Source organism: Spodoptera frugiperda, chromosome 9 (assembly GCF_023101765.2).
Source record: "Spodoptera frugiperda isolate SF20-4 chromosome 9, AGI-APGP_CSIRO_Sfru_2.0, whole genome shotgun sequence".
NCBI lineage: Eukaryota > Metazoa > Arthropoda > Insecta > Lepidoptera > Noctuidae > Spodoptera > Spodoptera frugiperda.
Window position 1 is genome coordinate 7,029,831 of NC_064220.1, and position 15,848 is coordinate 7,045,678.

Sequence of the window (15,848 nt, forward strand, 5' to 3'; positions counted from 1 at the left end):
AAGTTGTTGGGATTAATTTTTCTACACTTTACAGAGTAAAAGTAATATACAGAATACAGAGTAAAATAAAATACATAAATATTACCTGCAAGGTATCCCATATTAGACGCCACAGTACGACTGAAAATTTGTGCAGCATATTTCACTTTCATTTTGTTCATTTTTTCTGGGTTAATGTGATCGTCCGTTAATTTTGGAATTAATCGTATTCCCTTGTAACCAGGGTTGTTAAGAAAAGAAAACTTGGGCTGTATAGTATAATAATAGGTACTGGTATAGTTATGTACAACGGATTATAAAAATATATGAGAAAAATATGAGGAAAAGAAAACAAAAGAATAATTTTTATGCGCGCGACGCGTACATGTGATGCTTGTACAGCTGCTCGGGCGAAAGTGGCGAGTCGCGATCTTCCCTTTGATGCCGTCACTTTTTCCGTCGCCAGCCAGCAAACAAAAAGTATTTAAACGTAAGGTTTTATGTTCGTTCAGACGTTTCCGAACATCCTGCCCGGGTTGAAACATCGTCTTCAATAGGTAAAGGACATATGTTGTTGAAAGCCCTTGTGACGTTGCCCTTCTTGGTTTTGATTTCCGCCACCCTCGTGACGCCGTCAGCACCAGGAAACACCTTGACGATACGGCCTAATAGCCAATGTAGTGGTGGTTGCGTCTTCTCTTTGATCAGAACTAACTGATTCAGTTTAAGTTCACCTGTGGACGCATGCCATCTGGTTCTCTGCTGTAACATGACAACATATTCATGACTGAATCGGTTCCAAAAGTGTTGCCGTAGATGCTCAATTCTTTTGTAGCGGTCCAATCGACGGATGTTGACGGAGTGTACCTGCGGCTGAGAAACGGATATTAGCGATCGTCCAATTAAGAAATGTGAGGGAGTGAGAGCGGTAAGGTCGTCAGGAGACGAAGAAAGAGCAACAAGGGGACGGGAATTCAATATAGCCTCAATTTGGACTAAGTATGTGTTCATCTCTTCATATGTTAAATGAGAAGACTGAACAATGGTTTTCAAATGCCTTTTTGTAGACTTAACGGCGGCCTCTGTTATACCATTGAAGTGTGGACTATAAGGAGGAATAAAGCTAAACTTTATCCCTTCTTGAGCAAGATGGGTTTCTAAATTTGAATTAGATAAAAATTGTGCAAGCTCATTAAATACACCCACAAAGGCTGTGCCGTTATCAGAGAGGATACTGTATGGTTTACCCCGCCGAGCAACGAATCTCTTTAACGCGGCAAGATAGGCGTCTTTGGAGAGATCCGTCACAAGCTCCAGATGGACAGCCTTTACTGCCAAACAGACAAACACACAGATATAAGATTTAATGAGTCTGGTACCTCTGCCTTTACGGTCAGCTATCAGCATTGGTCCGGCGTAATCTACACTACAATTATAAAACGGAAATTCAAGCTGTGTCCTCGTGCGTGGTAGCTGACCCATGACTGGTTGCACCGTCTGAGACCTAAATCTAAAACATTTGACACATTCTCTGAATATACCTTTAGATAAGTTTCTGCCTCCTAAAGGCCAGTAAGTTTGACGAATGTGTGATAAAAGAAGTTGTGGTCCTGCATGCATAAGCTTAAAATGTTCACAACGAAATAATATTTTCGTAATGTGATGTTTACTATCTAGCAATATTGGATGTTTTGTGTCGTAGTTAGCATTGTCTAACCTACCGCCTACGCGAATGACACCTCGATCATCCAAGAATGGAGACAATGAAACAAGCCTATTTTTCTTCGATAATGGCTGTTTTGAACTAAGTGTTTTATATTCGTCAGGAAACATTTCCATTTGACTAATACGTAACATGACAGTAAATGCTTCATCTAATTCAACACAGGATAAATTACCACACAATCTACTGTTAGGATTTTTTAAATTAAAAATGAACCTAAGTATATAAGCGATTATACGTTTTAATTTGTTTATGTTAGATTTATTACTAATCAAACGACTAATAGCTGATTGAGTTGATTGACAGTTATCTACTAAATAAACTTTAAATTCAGGTATGTCGGAATTAGAACATGTATTTGGCATTTTAGGCCAACGATCTTCACCTAATTTTAAAAACTCTGGGCCCGACCACCACAATGTACAGGTGCCGATTTGATCGGCCCTCACAATTTGTTAAGAAAAGAAAACTTGGGCTGTTCATTTTTTCTGGGTTAATGTGATCGTCCGTTAATTTTGGAATTAATCGTATTCCCTTGTAACCAGGGTTCTCTTTAGCCAACATTTGTAAATGAGACCACTTTGCGGTTTTAGTCACGCCATCTATGGTATAATTTAAATTTTTTGTAATGAGGTTATTTCTCATACATTTAAGCAGGTGTGGGGGGTCATATAGAGGAACAATCTCTTGGTTATTTATTAGAATAATGTTTTCTTTTGCTGTTTCTCCTCTTCTTAAATAAACCCCCCTAGTCTCATTTATCAAAAGTTTAATGGCTTGTCTGTTATTTGTTCCCTGGTCACAGACTGTTGCCACTACAATTAACCCAGCTTCTTGCAACTCTGTGACAATGTCTTTAACTTGTTTCGCCAATTCCGGTCCTTTAGTTGCGCTTGCAGCAAAAGTATATGATACTGGCTGCTTGTAATTTTTTACTAGACCACGCACCATGAAAACTTGGGCGTGATCAGCAAACTCCGGTTTTCTATGCTGCCCATTATCCACAAACCCTGTAACTATGTCTTTTTTGTTATTAAAGCTTACATTAGCCTTTAACGAAATTTCGTCAAAAATAAGAAGGCACAATTTGTCTTCCAGTTTCATAGCCTCTGTTTTCTTCTTCAATTGGGAAAAAATGTTTTTGTTTAGTCCAGGCCGTAAATTGCTTTGTTGGATGAGCTTAACAAGGGTTTGTGGAGCAGGCAAAATAAAAATTTTGCGGAAAAATCTGTATCCCTTTGGACTTTGTTTTAAAATTGACAATGCCATAATTTTTTCCTGCAAGGTAAAACGTCTTCCTTTTTGTTTTTTTTTTATTTTCCCGCCATTGTATTTCCATTAAAATCTTTGCAGTGCTTGAGCAGTTTTCAAGAACATCGAGTGCGGCAGGATTCCTAATCAGTTTTTTAACCGCCTTTACTTCTGCTGTTGCTTTCCGTAATTTCTTTTTAATTTTGCAGATTTTTATTTTCGCAGTCATAATCTGCTTCTTAAGCTCTCGTTCTGCGTTTGTTAGATGACATTTTTTGGTATTTTTTCTAACAGTCTCATTTCGTCCTGTAAACAGAAAAAAACATAGTTAGCATAGTAAGCAAAGTTATAGGTTATCTAAACCTGCTCCTGATTGAGCACGACATCCACGATACGCTATTTCTCTAACCATGCAGCGGGGCTGGAGACACTTGATTACTTTGTTAAATAACCTTATGTAACTTAAACAATTTAAGTTAAACAGTGTTAAAATATAATGATGATGATTTCATAAAGGTGTATTGTTAGGGGAACTCAATGTATGTGCAAAGTTTCATAAGAATCGGTTCAGTAGAAGTAGTTGAAAAAGCATTCACAAGATTTGAAGCAGTCCTTAATAAATGAACACATAAATACAGGGTGCAGATTTGAAACCTTGACAGAACTCGGGAGCATGTCACGGAAGTAAAAAATGTTCAATTTAAAATAAGGTTTCTGGCCAATAGTTAAAAACACAGCTATAATAAATTATTTAAGTTTGGCCGTCTTTCAGAATAATTCGTCACCAATATTCAGAATCGCCCAACATGTCACGCACACAGCGTAACAAGACAGCGTCGAAGGTCAGTGGGCGGGGCCACGCGAGACGCCGCGCGAGTAGGCAGTTAGAAAGCGAAAAGAAAAATAATCTCCAACATTCATTCATTACTGATTTGATTGTTAACACATTTTCAATAATCTTAGAGTGCAGAAACAATCAATAAAAAAAGTAGTACTCGTATCTTCAAAGAAAACGTAGGTATCAGCTGATTCATAACACTACGTACCTAATGATTTACTTATTACGTTTTATTGCAATCCTGCTGGATACTAATAATTTAAAACTTAGTTATTTAAGGTCTGAATTATGAATACACATCGCTACGAATAGGTAGGTAGGGATCTAATCGAAACGCTCAGCTGTTTGCGAGCATAATCTTAGGTACCTAGTAACCATAGAGCAACGCGGACCTCGTACCGTACAATGTCCGCGTTGCTCTATGCTACTAACTAATATCAACAAACGCATTGTAGGTAGGTAAGTTCAGCCCAAAGTTTTATTCGTGTTTTAAATCGAATGATGTAAAATTTTGTTTCCTATTTGAATAAAATCGTTTATTAACCATTTAGTAAGTGACCATAGGTACGGTACTTATCAGTTGATTCATAATAGCTGATAAATTATGATTTATTAGTAAAATTTTATAAACATCCTGCTGAATACGTAAAACAAACAATTTCAAACTTAGAATCGTAAGATCTGGATAATAAACACACATAGGTAAGTACGTAGGTAGTCCAAGCGCTCAGCTGTTTGCGGGCGTGATGTTAGATAGTTTACTAACGTATTCTGTCTACCTAGATAGTTCTTCAATTCAAAGTTTTGGTAGATGGTATTAAAACTGTTAATATGAAATTACTTTTGGTATTAAATAGTTCATAAGTATGATCTAAATCTGAAAATGGTTTCATCCGCATAACCTACGTACTACGTACCTATCACCTACTTTATTGTTAATTTGTTATTGCCTAACTAATTTCTAACGATTAGTATACTACTTAGCTACTTATTATCCCTACACGTAGGTTCCTGCGGTACTTATCAGCTGTTTCATAGTAGGTACTAGTTAAGTAATGATTTACTTATTATTGTTAGTTTGTTATTGCCTAACTAATTTCTAACGATTAGTATACTACTTAGCTACTTATTATCCCTACACGTAGGTTCCTGCGGTACTTATCAGCTGTTTCATAGTAGGTACTAGTTAAGTAATGATTTACTTATTATTGTTAGTTTGTTATTGCCTAACTAATTTCTAACGATTAGTATACTACTTAGCTACTTATTATCCCTACACGTAGGTTCCTGCGGTACTTATCAGCTGTTTCATAGTAGGTACTAGTTAAGTAATGATTTACTTATTATTGTTAGTTTGTTATTGCCTAACTAATTTCTAACGATTAGTATACTACTTAGCTACTTATTATCCCTACACGTAGGTTCCTGCGGTACTTATCAGCTGTTTCATAGTAGGTACTAGTTAAGTAATGATTTACTTATTATTGTTAGTTTGTTATTGCCTAACTAATTTCTAACGATTAGTATACTACTTAGCTACTTATTATCCCTACACGTAGGTTCCTGCGGTACTTATCAGCTGTTTCATAGTAGGTACTAGTTAAGTAATGATTTACTTATTACGTCTTATTGCAATCCTGCTGAATATCGCTCAGCTGCTTGTTTTATTTTTGTGTGTTAGAACAATTTCTTTAAATTCATCGATGTTTTTAATGCATTCTTAATCCGATCTAAAATAAACAAGTTTCTGCTAGCGGTCTAGCTATTTAATCAGAATAGCGCAGTGGCGGGCAACAACCGATAACATAATGAGTCGCGGGTTCGATTCCAGCATGGAATAACTGTGTATAATTCACAAATTGTTGTATCGGGTCTGGGTGAGATGTAGTTATGTGAATTCAGTAGTTATGTAAAAATTGATATTTAGAGAGCCAAAACTACTAATGTAATTTGAAAGTTTGATGCATTACAGACCTTAATTTTTGCCTACATGTTCTAAAATTCGAAAACGAAAAGTTATTGACAATATTGGCATGTTTGTTAGTGTAATAACATTTCGTCAATTGTAATTTAGATTGATGTATTTAAAATTGTTATGAATGAATATTATCTAAATCAAAGCAGACTGGGTGCGTCGATTTGTTTGTAGGCAGGTGTAGATTTATTCTTACAAAGTTTTTGTTAGGTAGTAAGATTCGAAAGATAGTCTTAGAGTGGATTTATGTATTGAACTACATAAGCTCATTACATCTTACCTACTCTAATTAAGTAGGTATGTGATAGTTAGACGTATCTGTTCTTTACACATTCATAACAAAGTAGGCATTTACAACAAATAAATAAATGACGTACCTAAGTTAAGTGGAGATACTGTTCGAAGTTTCCACCTTCGCAATCTATGCAAAGTTGTGCACGACGTCGCTGGTTCTCCTTCAACTTACGCAACACTAACACATTTGTTCTCACTGTATCGAAGGCACTGATCACTTTCACGCGTAATTGGTCAACATCATCGATCTCGTCCGTGTACACCAATCTTTTGATGTCTCCCCACAAGTAAAAGTCCAGAGGTGTCAAGTCCGGCGACCGCGGAGGCCACGCCACAGGTCCACCACGGCCGATCCACTGGTTGCCAAATCTTTCTTGTAGGTACTCACGTACTTGTCGACCATAGTGTGGGGGAGCACCGTCCTGCTGATAGAACAGGTTGCGATGGAGTGCTAGAGGAATGTCATCCAACATATCCTCGACTACGTGTCGCAACAGTTCTAAATAGGTGACGCTATTAAGGTGCCCATTTATAAAATAAGGTCCAAGTACGTGGTTGCCTATTATGCCAGCCCACACATTGAGACCAAATCGTACTTGAAATGCATGCGGTTTTGTGACATGCGGGTTATGGTCGCGATGTGCCCACCAGTGTTCGTTGTGAACATTGTACACCCCGACTCGAGTGAACAAACACTCGTCTGTCCACAAAATGTTGGCCTCTTGATTATCGAGCAACCAGCGGCAGAATGCTACCCGTACGGCGTTGTCACTCGCGTGTAGGTCTTGCACCTTTTGAAAATGGAAGGGATGTTGTTCTTCCCGTTTCAATAGGCGCTACAGTCTTCAACTGTACATGATGTGCGCGTTTGCTGATGCAGCAAATGCGCCGGGTCACGTACCTTTATTTCACAACTATATTACCGTTTATTGAAAATAACTTTAGTGCAATTTTAGCAACGACAGAGTAAGGAGTCGCCAACTACAAACTTTGTATTATATTTACGTAATAAACTAACTTCAGTGATTTCTTCTCTTTGCACTCAACCAACTTCTCTGCAACCATCAACCATTCTACAATCAGCGTAACTAAGCAAAGTGTACCTAACCGTACATTTTATGGTCCTTCGAGCCGGATGTGTCTCTTAATACGGTAGCGAATCGGTGCAGCTGGCCTCTCAGAAGCGAGAATCCCCAGTTGTATTGAGAAGGCGCATATACTGTAGAGAGAGCACTAGAGCACAGAAACTGTGGACACGCTACACAGTCAACTTGTAACTGCTTGGGGCAACTGAAAACAACTCAGTGTTCTTCGTAGTTCAACAACTACCGGACAGTAAACTACGTGCTGAAACCGGTCAACCATCAACAACAACTTCAACTACTTAGCACTAGAAGCGTGAAGATGGACAAACTGGAGCTCCAGTCAACATGCTTCGACAACATCAAGACCTTGTGTGTCAACTATCGCAAGGATTCCTCAACTAGGAAAACGGTGGATTACCTGAACAAACGCTTATCTTCGCTAGAAAACCAATGGAAGGATTTCGATAGCAGACATGCTATGTTGGTGCTAGAACTAGAAGATAAGAAAATCAACTACTTCACCGACGATGTCTACAACAGAACGAAAGAGATGTATATAGCAACTAAGACGGACATAACTAACAGGTTAGTGGAATTGCAGGAACAAAAACAAAACGTTCAGTTTGACTTAACAGGCACTTCTGATGACCTAACTGTGGAGGAAGTAGATGACAAACTACAACTTTTACTGAACAAACAAGAATGTAATTTCAACGCCATACACCGTACCATAACTAAAAGTAACACGGCATCTATCTCAGAACAATGGGAATTAAATGACCATTTAAGTACTTTGAAAGCAAAGTGGGAACCCATCGATAAACTTCACTGGGAGATAGACTTTCTATTGAAAGGATCGAATGAACAATACTACAAGATGTTTGCGGACGTAGAACAGCAGTATGACGAACTCAAGACCAAATTAAATTCCAAGATTTGGTCAACAGCTCACTATCAGAAGTCAGCACCAAAGATCGAACTACCAGAATTCTCAGGTAACTATGTCCAATGGATTTCTTTCAAGGATCTGTTCTTAGAAACCATACATAAGAATCCAGTGATCAATAACGCGCAGAAAATGCAACACCTCAAAACCAAACTTCGGGGTGAAGCGGAACGCTTGGTGCAACATCTTACCATCAGCGCCGAGAACTACAACTCCTGCTGGGAAATATTGACTCAGCGTTACGATAATCGCCGCTTGCAATTTACTGCTTACATGAACACTATGTTGAACCTTCCTATCATACAACAACCAGATGCATTCAACATGAAAAAGATGCACGATGTCATCACAGAGTGTTTGAACGGCATCTCTAACATTGGCATCGATATATCTTCCTGGGATCCGATCATTGTGCACATCATGACTCAGAAACTGGACTCAAGAACCATGAGTGACTACATGAAGGAGCTGCAAGACCATAGGGAACTGCAGAATTTGCAAGATTTTCTGTACTTCATCGAAACCCAATTTATGGCTTATGAAACAATAAAGTCCGCCAAAAAGGGAAACTCAACAGGTCCAGAAAAACCCTCAACTTATAAATTTAACAAGCAAACCCCGGTGAAGAATACTAATTATCAATTTACTAGAACAAGCAATTTTCATGCGTCGTTCGGAAAGTGCCCACATTGCAAAGGAAGCCACGTGTTGATGAATTGCGATAAATTTCTTGATTTGGAAGTACCTAAACGGAATGACACCGTTTCAAAATTGCAACTCTGCAAGAACTGTTTATACAGTCACGGCAATCAAGAATGCAAATCAACGAAAACTTGCAGAGAATGTAATTTGAGACACCATACGTTATTGCACAATTCTGAACGAAAACTAACAACTTTACCTAAGAATAACAAAGGACAACATCCATCAACATCAACTCAACCACAAACATCCAACCACTTATCAAACAGCGATACGGAGGTTTTGTTAACCACAGTTCAATTGAACATACGGGCAAGTGACGGCACTTACGTCACACTGCGAGCCCTACTTGACCAAGGATCCCAAGTTAACCTGATCACAGAGAATGCCGCACAAATATTGCGACTTCCACGCAAAAAGATCAACGTGAGCGTCACAGGCCTTGGAACTGTGTCCGGAGATTGCAGAGGACAACTTCATCTGACCTGTAAATCCATCCACTCCAATTACACTTTCGAAGCTCAAGCCCTTATTATGAAGAAATTGACAAACAACTTACCAACAACAACTTTCGAGAAAACTGTATGGCCGCATCTAGAAAACTTGAAACTAGCAGATCCGGAATACAATGTCTCACGTCAAATCGATCTCATATTAGGGGCTGAAGTCTACTCAAACATCATCTTGGATGGTGTACTGAAAGGAAGCGATCAAGCTCCTGTTGCGCAACAAACGCACATAGGATGGATTCTCTGTGGCAAGATGAAGACTTTGAACTGTCACGTTACTGTGATCAACTTGGAAGAACTAACAAAATTTTGGGAAACTGAAGACATTCCCACCAGTCAGGATACATCCACGGACGACCACTGTGAACAATTTTATAAAGAAACCGTTGAACGTGCCGAAGATGGAAAATATATTGTGAAAATGCCGCTCACTCCCGATTATAAAAGTAAATTGGGTAGTTCAAAATCGATAGCCATATCACAATATTTACAGTTAGAAAAACGCTTAAACAAAAACACTAAACTGCAAGCTATGTATAAACAATTTATCAATGAATATGCGGATCTCGGTCATATGAAACCTGCGCCAAGGGTGTCATCGGAAACATACTATTTACCTCATCACGGTGTCCTTAGAGAAAATGCATTAACAACGAAACTGAGAGTTGTCTTCAACGCTTCGCAGAAGACTTCTAGCGGCTACAGCTTGAACAACTTAATGGAAAAAGGCGCAAACTTACAAAAGGACATTCAAAGCCTTATCCTTAAGTGGCGAACATATAGATATGCTTTTACCGCCGACATTGAGAAAATGTTCCGTTGTCTCTGGCTTTCCGAGGATCAACAACACTTGCAGAGGATTATTTGGCGAAACTCACCTGCTGAAGATCTGCAAGACTATCAACTATGCACAGTGACGTATGGTACCAAGGCTGCGCCATGGCTTGCTATGCGTACGCTACAACAACTTGCTAAGGACGACGGCGACAAATATCCTGAGGCTGCTCGAGCACTTACTACATCCTGTTATATGGATGACGTCATAGCTGGGCATAACAATATCCTGGAGGCACAATATTTGCAACAAACGCTGATTCAACTACTGAAAGGAGCAGGCATGAACTTGCGAAAGTGGACAGTCAATGACCCAATATTACTTGAGAACCTGAGTGAAGAGCAAATTTCGAGCAAGCAAACTTTCGATTTCAAAAACGACGAGCCTTCCAAAACATTGGGTCTCACTTGGAATCCGAACAGTGATACTTTTCATTTTAATTGGCCAGTGACATACCACAAGCGTCAAACAAAAAGATCTTTGCTCTCCGATATCTCGAAGTTTTATGATCCTCTGGGTTGGTTGTCACCTGTAACAGTAACAGCAAAACTACTGTTCCAAAAGGTCTGGATGAGCAAACTAGCGTGGGATGATGAAGTTCCCTGTGACATTGAAGCCGAATGGATGAAACTCAAGACAGACTTATCTAGTATCCAAAACATGTCACTAAACAGATGGATACGCGGTACGCAAAATCGAGTTGAACTACTTGGCTTTTGCGATGCAAGCGAGAAAGCTTTCGCCTGTGTTATTTACAGTCGAGTGTTGAACGAACACAACCTCCCTGTAATAACATTACTAACAGCCAAGACAAGGGTTGCACCCATGTCACAAAAACTTACACTACCTCGTCTTGAACTCTGTGCTGCGCAACTATTGGCAAATCTGATGGAGAAAACCAAGGAAGCATTTGTGGAGTATGATATCTCCGTACAAGCCTGGTCAGACTCGCAAGTTGTATTGGCATGGATTCAGGGTGACGCTACAAGATGGGAAGCATATGTAGTTAATCGAGTCACAAAGATCAAGCGCATAATTCCTGCAAACGAATGGCACTATGTAAAATCGGAACAGAACCCGGCAGACTGTGCTTCAAGGGGTCTTTTGCCAACTAAACTACTCAACTTCAACTTATGGTGGCAAGGACCTGACTTTTTGACTGAACAGCAAACCTCAGAAGACAGTCTCGGCGTATACACAACCACTATGGGAAGCACCAATTGCGCCAAAACAGCTATTTCAACGCATCAAAATGAACATTTAATAACTACATTATTGAATAAATGTAGTTCATTGACACGAATAATCCGAGTCATCGCGTGGATTCAACGCTTTATTACAAACTTGCGCAACAAGACGAAATCGGACACTGCGCACCTAACAACAAGCGAAATAAACGCAGCGACTAGAAGTATAGTCTTGCATGTGCAGCGAGTGGAGTTCAAATCTGAATACAAACAAATCATGCAAAGTAAAACTGTTTCCAGGAGTAGTTCCATTTATAAATTGAATCCATATTTAGATCCTACAGGAATTATTCGTGTCGGAGGCCGTCTGAAGAACTCTGACTTACCTCCAGAGATGAAGAATCCAATTATCATACCATATAAAGGACGCTTCACTCAACTTTTGATAGCACAAGCCCACACCAGTACGTTACACGGTGGACCTCGCCTAACGTTGACGTACATCAGGCAGCGATATTGGATTGTCAGTGGAAATCGAGCTGTGAAAGCGGAACTACAAAAATGCATACGTTGCCATCGCTTTAACAAAGCCGAAAACCATCAGGTGATGGGTGACTTACCTCACCACAGAATAACACCTTGTCGGCCTTTTACTCATACGGGAGTCGACTTTACAGGCCACGTTGACATCAAGCTTAACAAAGGCAGAGGTGTCCGAACAACAAAAGGCTACATTGCCATTTTTATTTGTATGGCTACGAAAGCCGTACATATTGAACTTGTCTCGGATCTTAGCACCGAAACCTTCCTTGCTGCGTTTCAAAGATTTTGCGCGAGACGTGGTACCCCTAAGCACATGTACTCAGACTGCGGTACCAATTTTATTGGTGCTGCAAAGGTGCTTAGGCAGGAATTTGAAAACTTCAAGCAACTAGTGTTGACATCGGACGTGATGAACAAGTTCGCCGACCTGGAAGTTGAATGGCATTTCAACGCACCAGCTTGGCCCAGTGCTGGTGGGCTGTGGGAAGCTGCTGTTAAGTCCATGAAGCACCATCTGCGGCGGGTGTTGGGAGAACAAAAATTGACCTACGAAGAGTTTACAACGCTCTTGGCTAAGATAGAAGGTTGCCTGAATTCGCGGCCACTTTGTCCTCTTACTGAAGACCCGGAGGAGTTTTACAACTGCCTGACTCCAGGTCATTTCCTCACAGGTAGCCCAACGATGTCATTGCCCTTGTCAGATTACAATAACGTAAACAACATCGACCTCCGTCGTAGATGGCAACTGACAGAGCACATGTTCCATCAATACTGGAAAAATTGGTCAAACGAATATCTTACAACATTGCAATCTCGAAGCAAGTGGAACAAACCGACGACAAACATCAAACAAGGCGACATTGTACTGGTGAAGGACAACAATCTTCCGCCAGCCAAGTGGGCTTTGGGACGAGTACTAGAGACTCATCCTGGAGCTGACGGCTATGTTCGCGTCACAACTATAAAAACACAGTCTGGAATCATCAAACGTCCTGTGGTGAAACTGTCACCCCTGCCACTGACAACAGAAATTGAACCAGAAACCGAACATGGTCATCAAACTGCACCTAAAACAACTTCTGAGAACAAAGGTCGGAAGAAAGGACAGAAATGTATCCCAACGTTATTAATTACAATGATATCGTTGTTTACATTTATGTCGGGATCATATTGCGCCATTGACGGCACGCGCCGAGCGCCGGGCGCTCACATAACAAACTTAGAAACTGAGCGGCCCGTCTATTATGATGAGATCGGCAGAATGCAGACAATGCAAGACGAGTGGATTCTCATTATGTATTACAATTTAACAAACTACTGGGAAGGAACTCGTCGCATTGAATCTTACTTTAACCATTTGAAAGATGTTTGCCAACAGACAAAGCTGTATCTTTGTGGAACAACCATAGAACAGCTAGAACATGAAATGGAGATTCTTAACTATTACAACTACATTCTGATAAACCCACATAAACACCTAAGCCAGAGGATGAAACGAGGCTTAGTCGATGGAGTAGGCTACTTGGCTAACAGTTTATTCGGAATACTGGACCAACGCTTTGCCGAAAAATACGAAAACGACATTCAGTCTCTCCAGAACAACGAAGACTATTTATTGGAATTAATAAAAAATCAGACAAGTATTGTAAAACTTGAGAATGACGTTTTGAAGAAAAGCGAAGAGAATATACAACGCCAGTTCAAGTTGATTGACAGCTTTGTGAACCAAACAAACCTGAACTTAGCCTCGATTGAGTCTGAGATACAAGTACTCTCGGCTACTTCATATATAAACTCTGCTGCATTCACAACATATCTCCTTATCAACAACTTAAGAACTTTTCAAGAAATGTTGTTCAACACTTTAACCAACATCTACCAAGGTCATCTGGATGTGCATTTGATTACTCCAGTTCACCTCATCGAGCATCTTAATGATATATCCGGAAGTCTTCCCAAAACTGTTTCATTGCCAGTTGAGAATTATAAGGACAAAATTAAGGAGTTTTACAAACTAATAAACGTGAAAGCTCGAGTGACAGACACATATTTTATCTTTGAAGCTCACATACCGCTCGTCTCCAATGCTGACTTCACAATATATAAAGCCATAGCCTTACCTATGAAGACAGCGAATACAACTACTTATGTCCGGATATCGTCAGACTACATTGCTGTAAATCTCAAAACGAATACCTTTATCTCTTTAACAGAAGACGATTTGAAGCAATGTTTGCAACAAAATGCAAACAGCTATTTGTGTAAAAGAAATGTGCCGTCCTACAATCTGCATAGTAACCACGCACCATGTGAAGCAAAATTGCTGTCGCAGCACAACATTGCGCCGTGTGACATCGAGCGCGCGAAATGTAAGGACGAGTGGATCCAGTTACACACATCGAACAGCTGGTTGGCAACTTGCTGCGATGTATGTGCATTACGTACGCTTTGCGATAGTGACGTCACATCGTACACAATAACAACTACAAGTATAGTCGCAATCACTGAAGACTGTGTGCTGCAGTCCAAGGATTTGACTATTTATGCTCACCGTCAATACAGCAGCTATATGAAGATGGATTATGAGCTACCTATCCCAACTCTACACACTTCGATAAACAAGGTTGTCAACTTAACCTACCGATATGTTGGACCACTCCAAGATACTTCAACAAGCACAGATGTGAAGAGAATCGCTGACAAGATTGACACTTTGAAAGAACAGGAGAATCAAAAACCAACAACAATTTCCAGTCATGATGTTCATCAATATGCTATCAGCTATTTACTGGTGGCATTTGCTCTGATAACTCTGTTTGTGGTGTTTGGGAGGAAGCGTTGCCGCCGGAGTAAAGCACAGCCACAAAATTTGCCAAATGGACAACATCATGACGACATTGAACTACAGATTATCCGGAAAACTCAGGTCAACTGTCAGAAGGAAAACGCTGCAACAGAATCAACGAGCCATCACCTTTCGTCGGAACCTCAACCTGGATCTTCTCGTGAAACATGCAGAACGGGAACACGAAACATGGCGTTTAACTTTGATTAATTTTTTGCTTTGTGATGGCTTCTCCTTCTCTCCTTTTTTTCTCTTATATATTAATTATCTTTTGGGGTGGCAAGATGTACAGTCTTCAACTGTACATGATGTGCGCGTTTGCTGATGCAGCAAATGCGCCGGGTCACGTACCTTTATTTCACAACTATATTACCGTTTATTGAAAATAACTTTAGTGCAATTTTAGCAACGACAGAGTAAGGAGTCGCCAACTACAAACTTTGTATTATATTTACGTAATAAACTAACTTCAGTGATTTCTTCTCTTTGCACTCAACCAACTTCTCTGCAACCATCAACCATTCTACAATCAGCGTAACTAAGCAAAGTGTACCTAACCGTACAGTGAGGGAGATATTGAAAGGAGAGTGAAAGCGGGAAATAGTGTCAATGGTGCTTTACACTCTGTAATGTCGAGTAAAATTATATCCAGCAAAGCTCGACTTGCGGTAATACAGCGTGTACTAGCACCTACACTTATGTATGGTAGAGAATCATGGGTGTGGCAGAAGAAGCATGAAAGCAGGATTAATGCGGTGGAAATGAGAGCCTTGAGAAGAATGTGTGGAGTAAAACTGAGTGATCGAGTGAAAAATAGTGTTGTTAGAGAAAAGTGTGGTTTGAAAGACGATGTAGTGACAAGGATTGAAAAGGGAATGTTACGATGGTTTGGACATGTAGAAAGGATGGATGAAAACAGATTTACGAAAGAAGTATACAAAGCAAATATGAGTGGGACCGTCGGTAGAGGGCGCCCCAGACGGACATATAGCGACCAGATTGGCGATATATTAAAAAAGGGCCAAATTAAAAGTACCTTTAACCGACGAGCATGCATGAAAAGACTGATGACTGTTGATGAAGCGAAAGAAGTGTGTAAGAACCGTGGCAATTGGCGTTCCATTGTCTCTGCCTAC

At 40.0% G+C, this 15,848-nt stretch overlaps 1 protein-coding gene across 1 annotated transcript; it reads right to left on the minus strand.

Annotated features, from left to right (window-relative positions):
* Positions 1–469: 469 nt before the first annotated feature.
* On the minus strand, positions 470–1,836 carry LOC126911049 (uncharacterized). The gene has a single exon (XM_050695886.1). The coding sequence runs from the start codon at positions 1,834–1,836 to the stop codon at positions 478–480; it is 1,359 nt and encodes a 452-aa protein (XP_050551843.1). The 3' UTR covers positions 470–477.
* Between the last annotated feature and the right edge of the window lie 14,012 nt (positions 1,837–15,848).

What these genes read in the sequence shown, in the direction of transcription:
- LOC126911049 (XM_050695886.1), bottom strand. Translation starts at nt 1,836, where the DNA reads ATGTTACGTATTAGTCAAATGGAAATGTTTCCTGACGAATATAAAACA.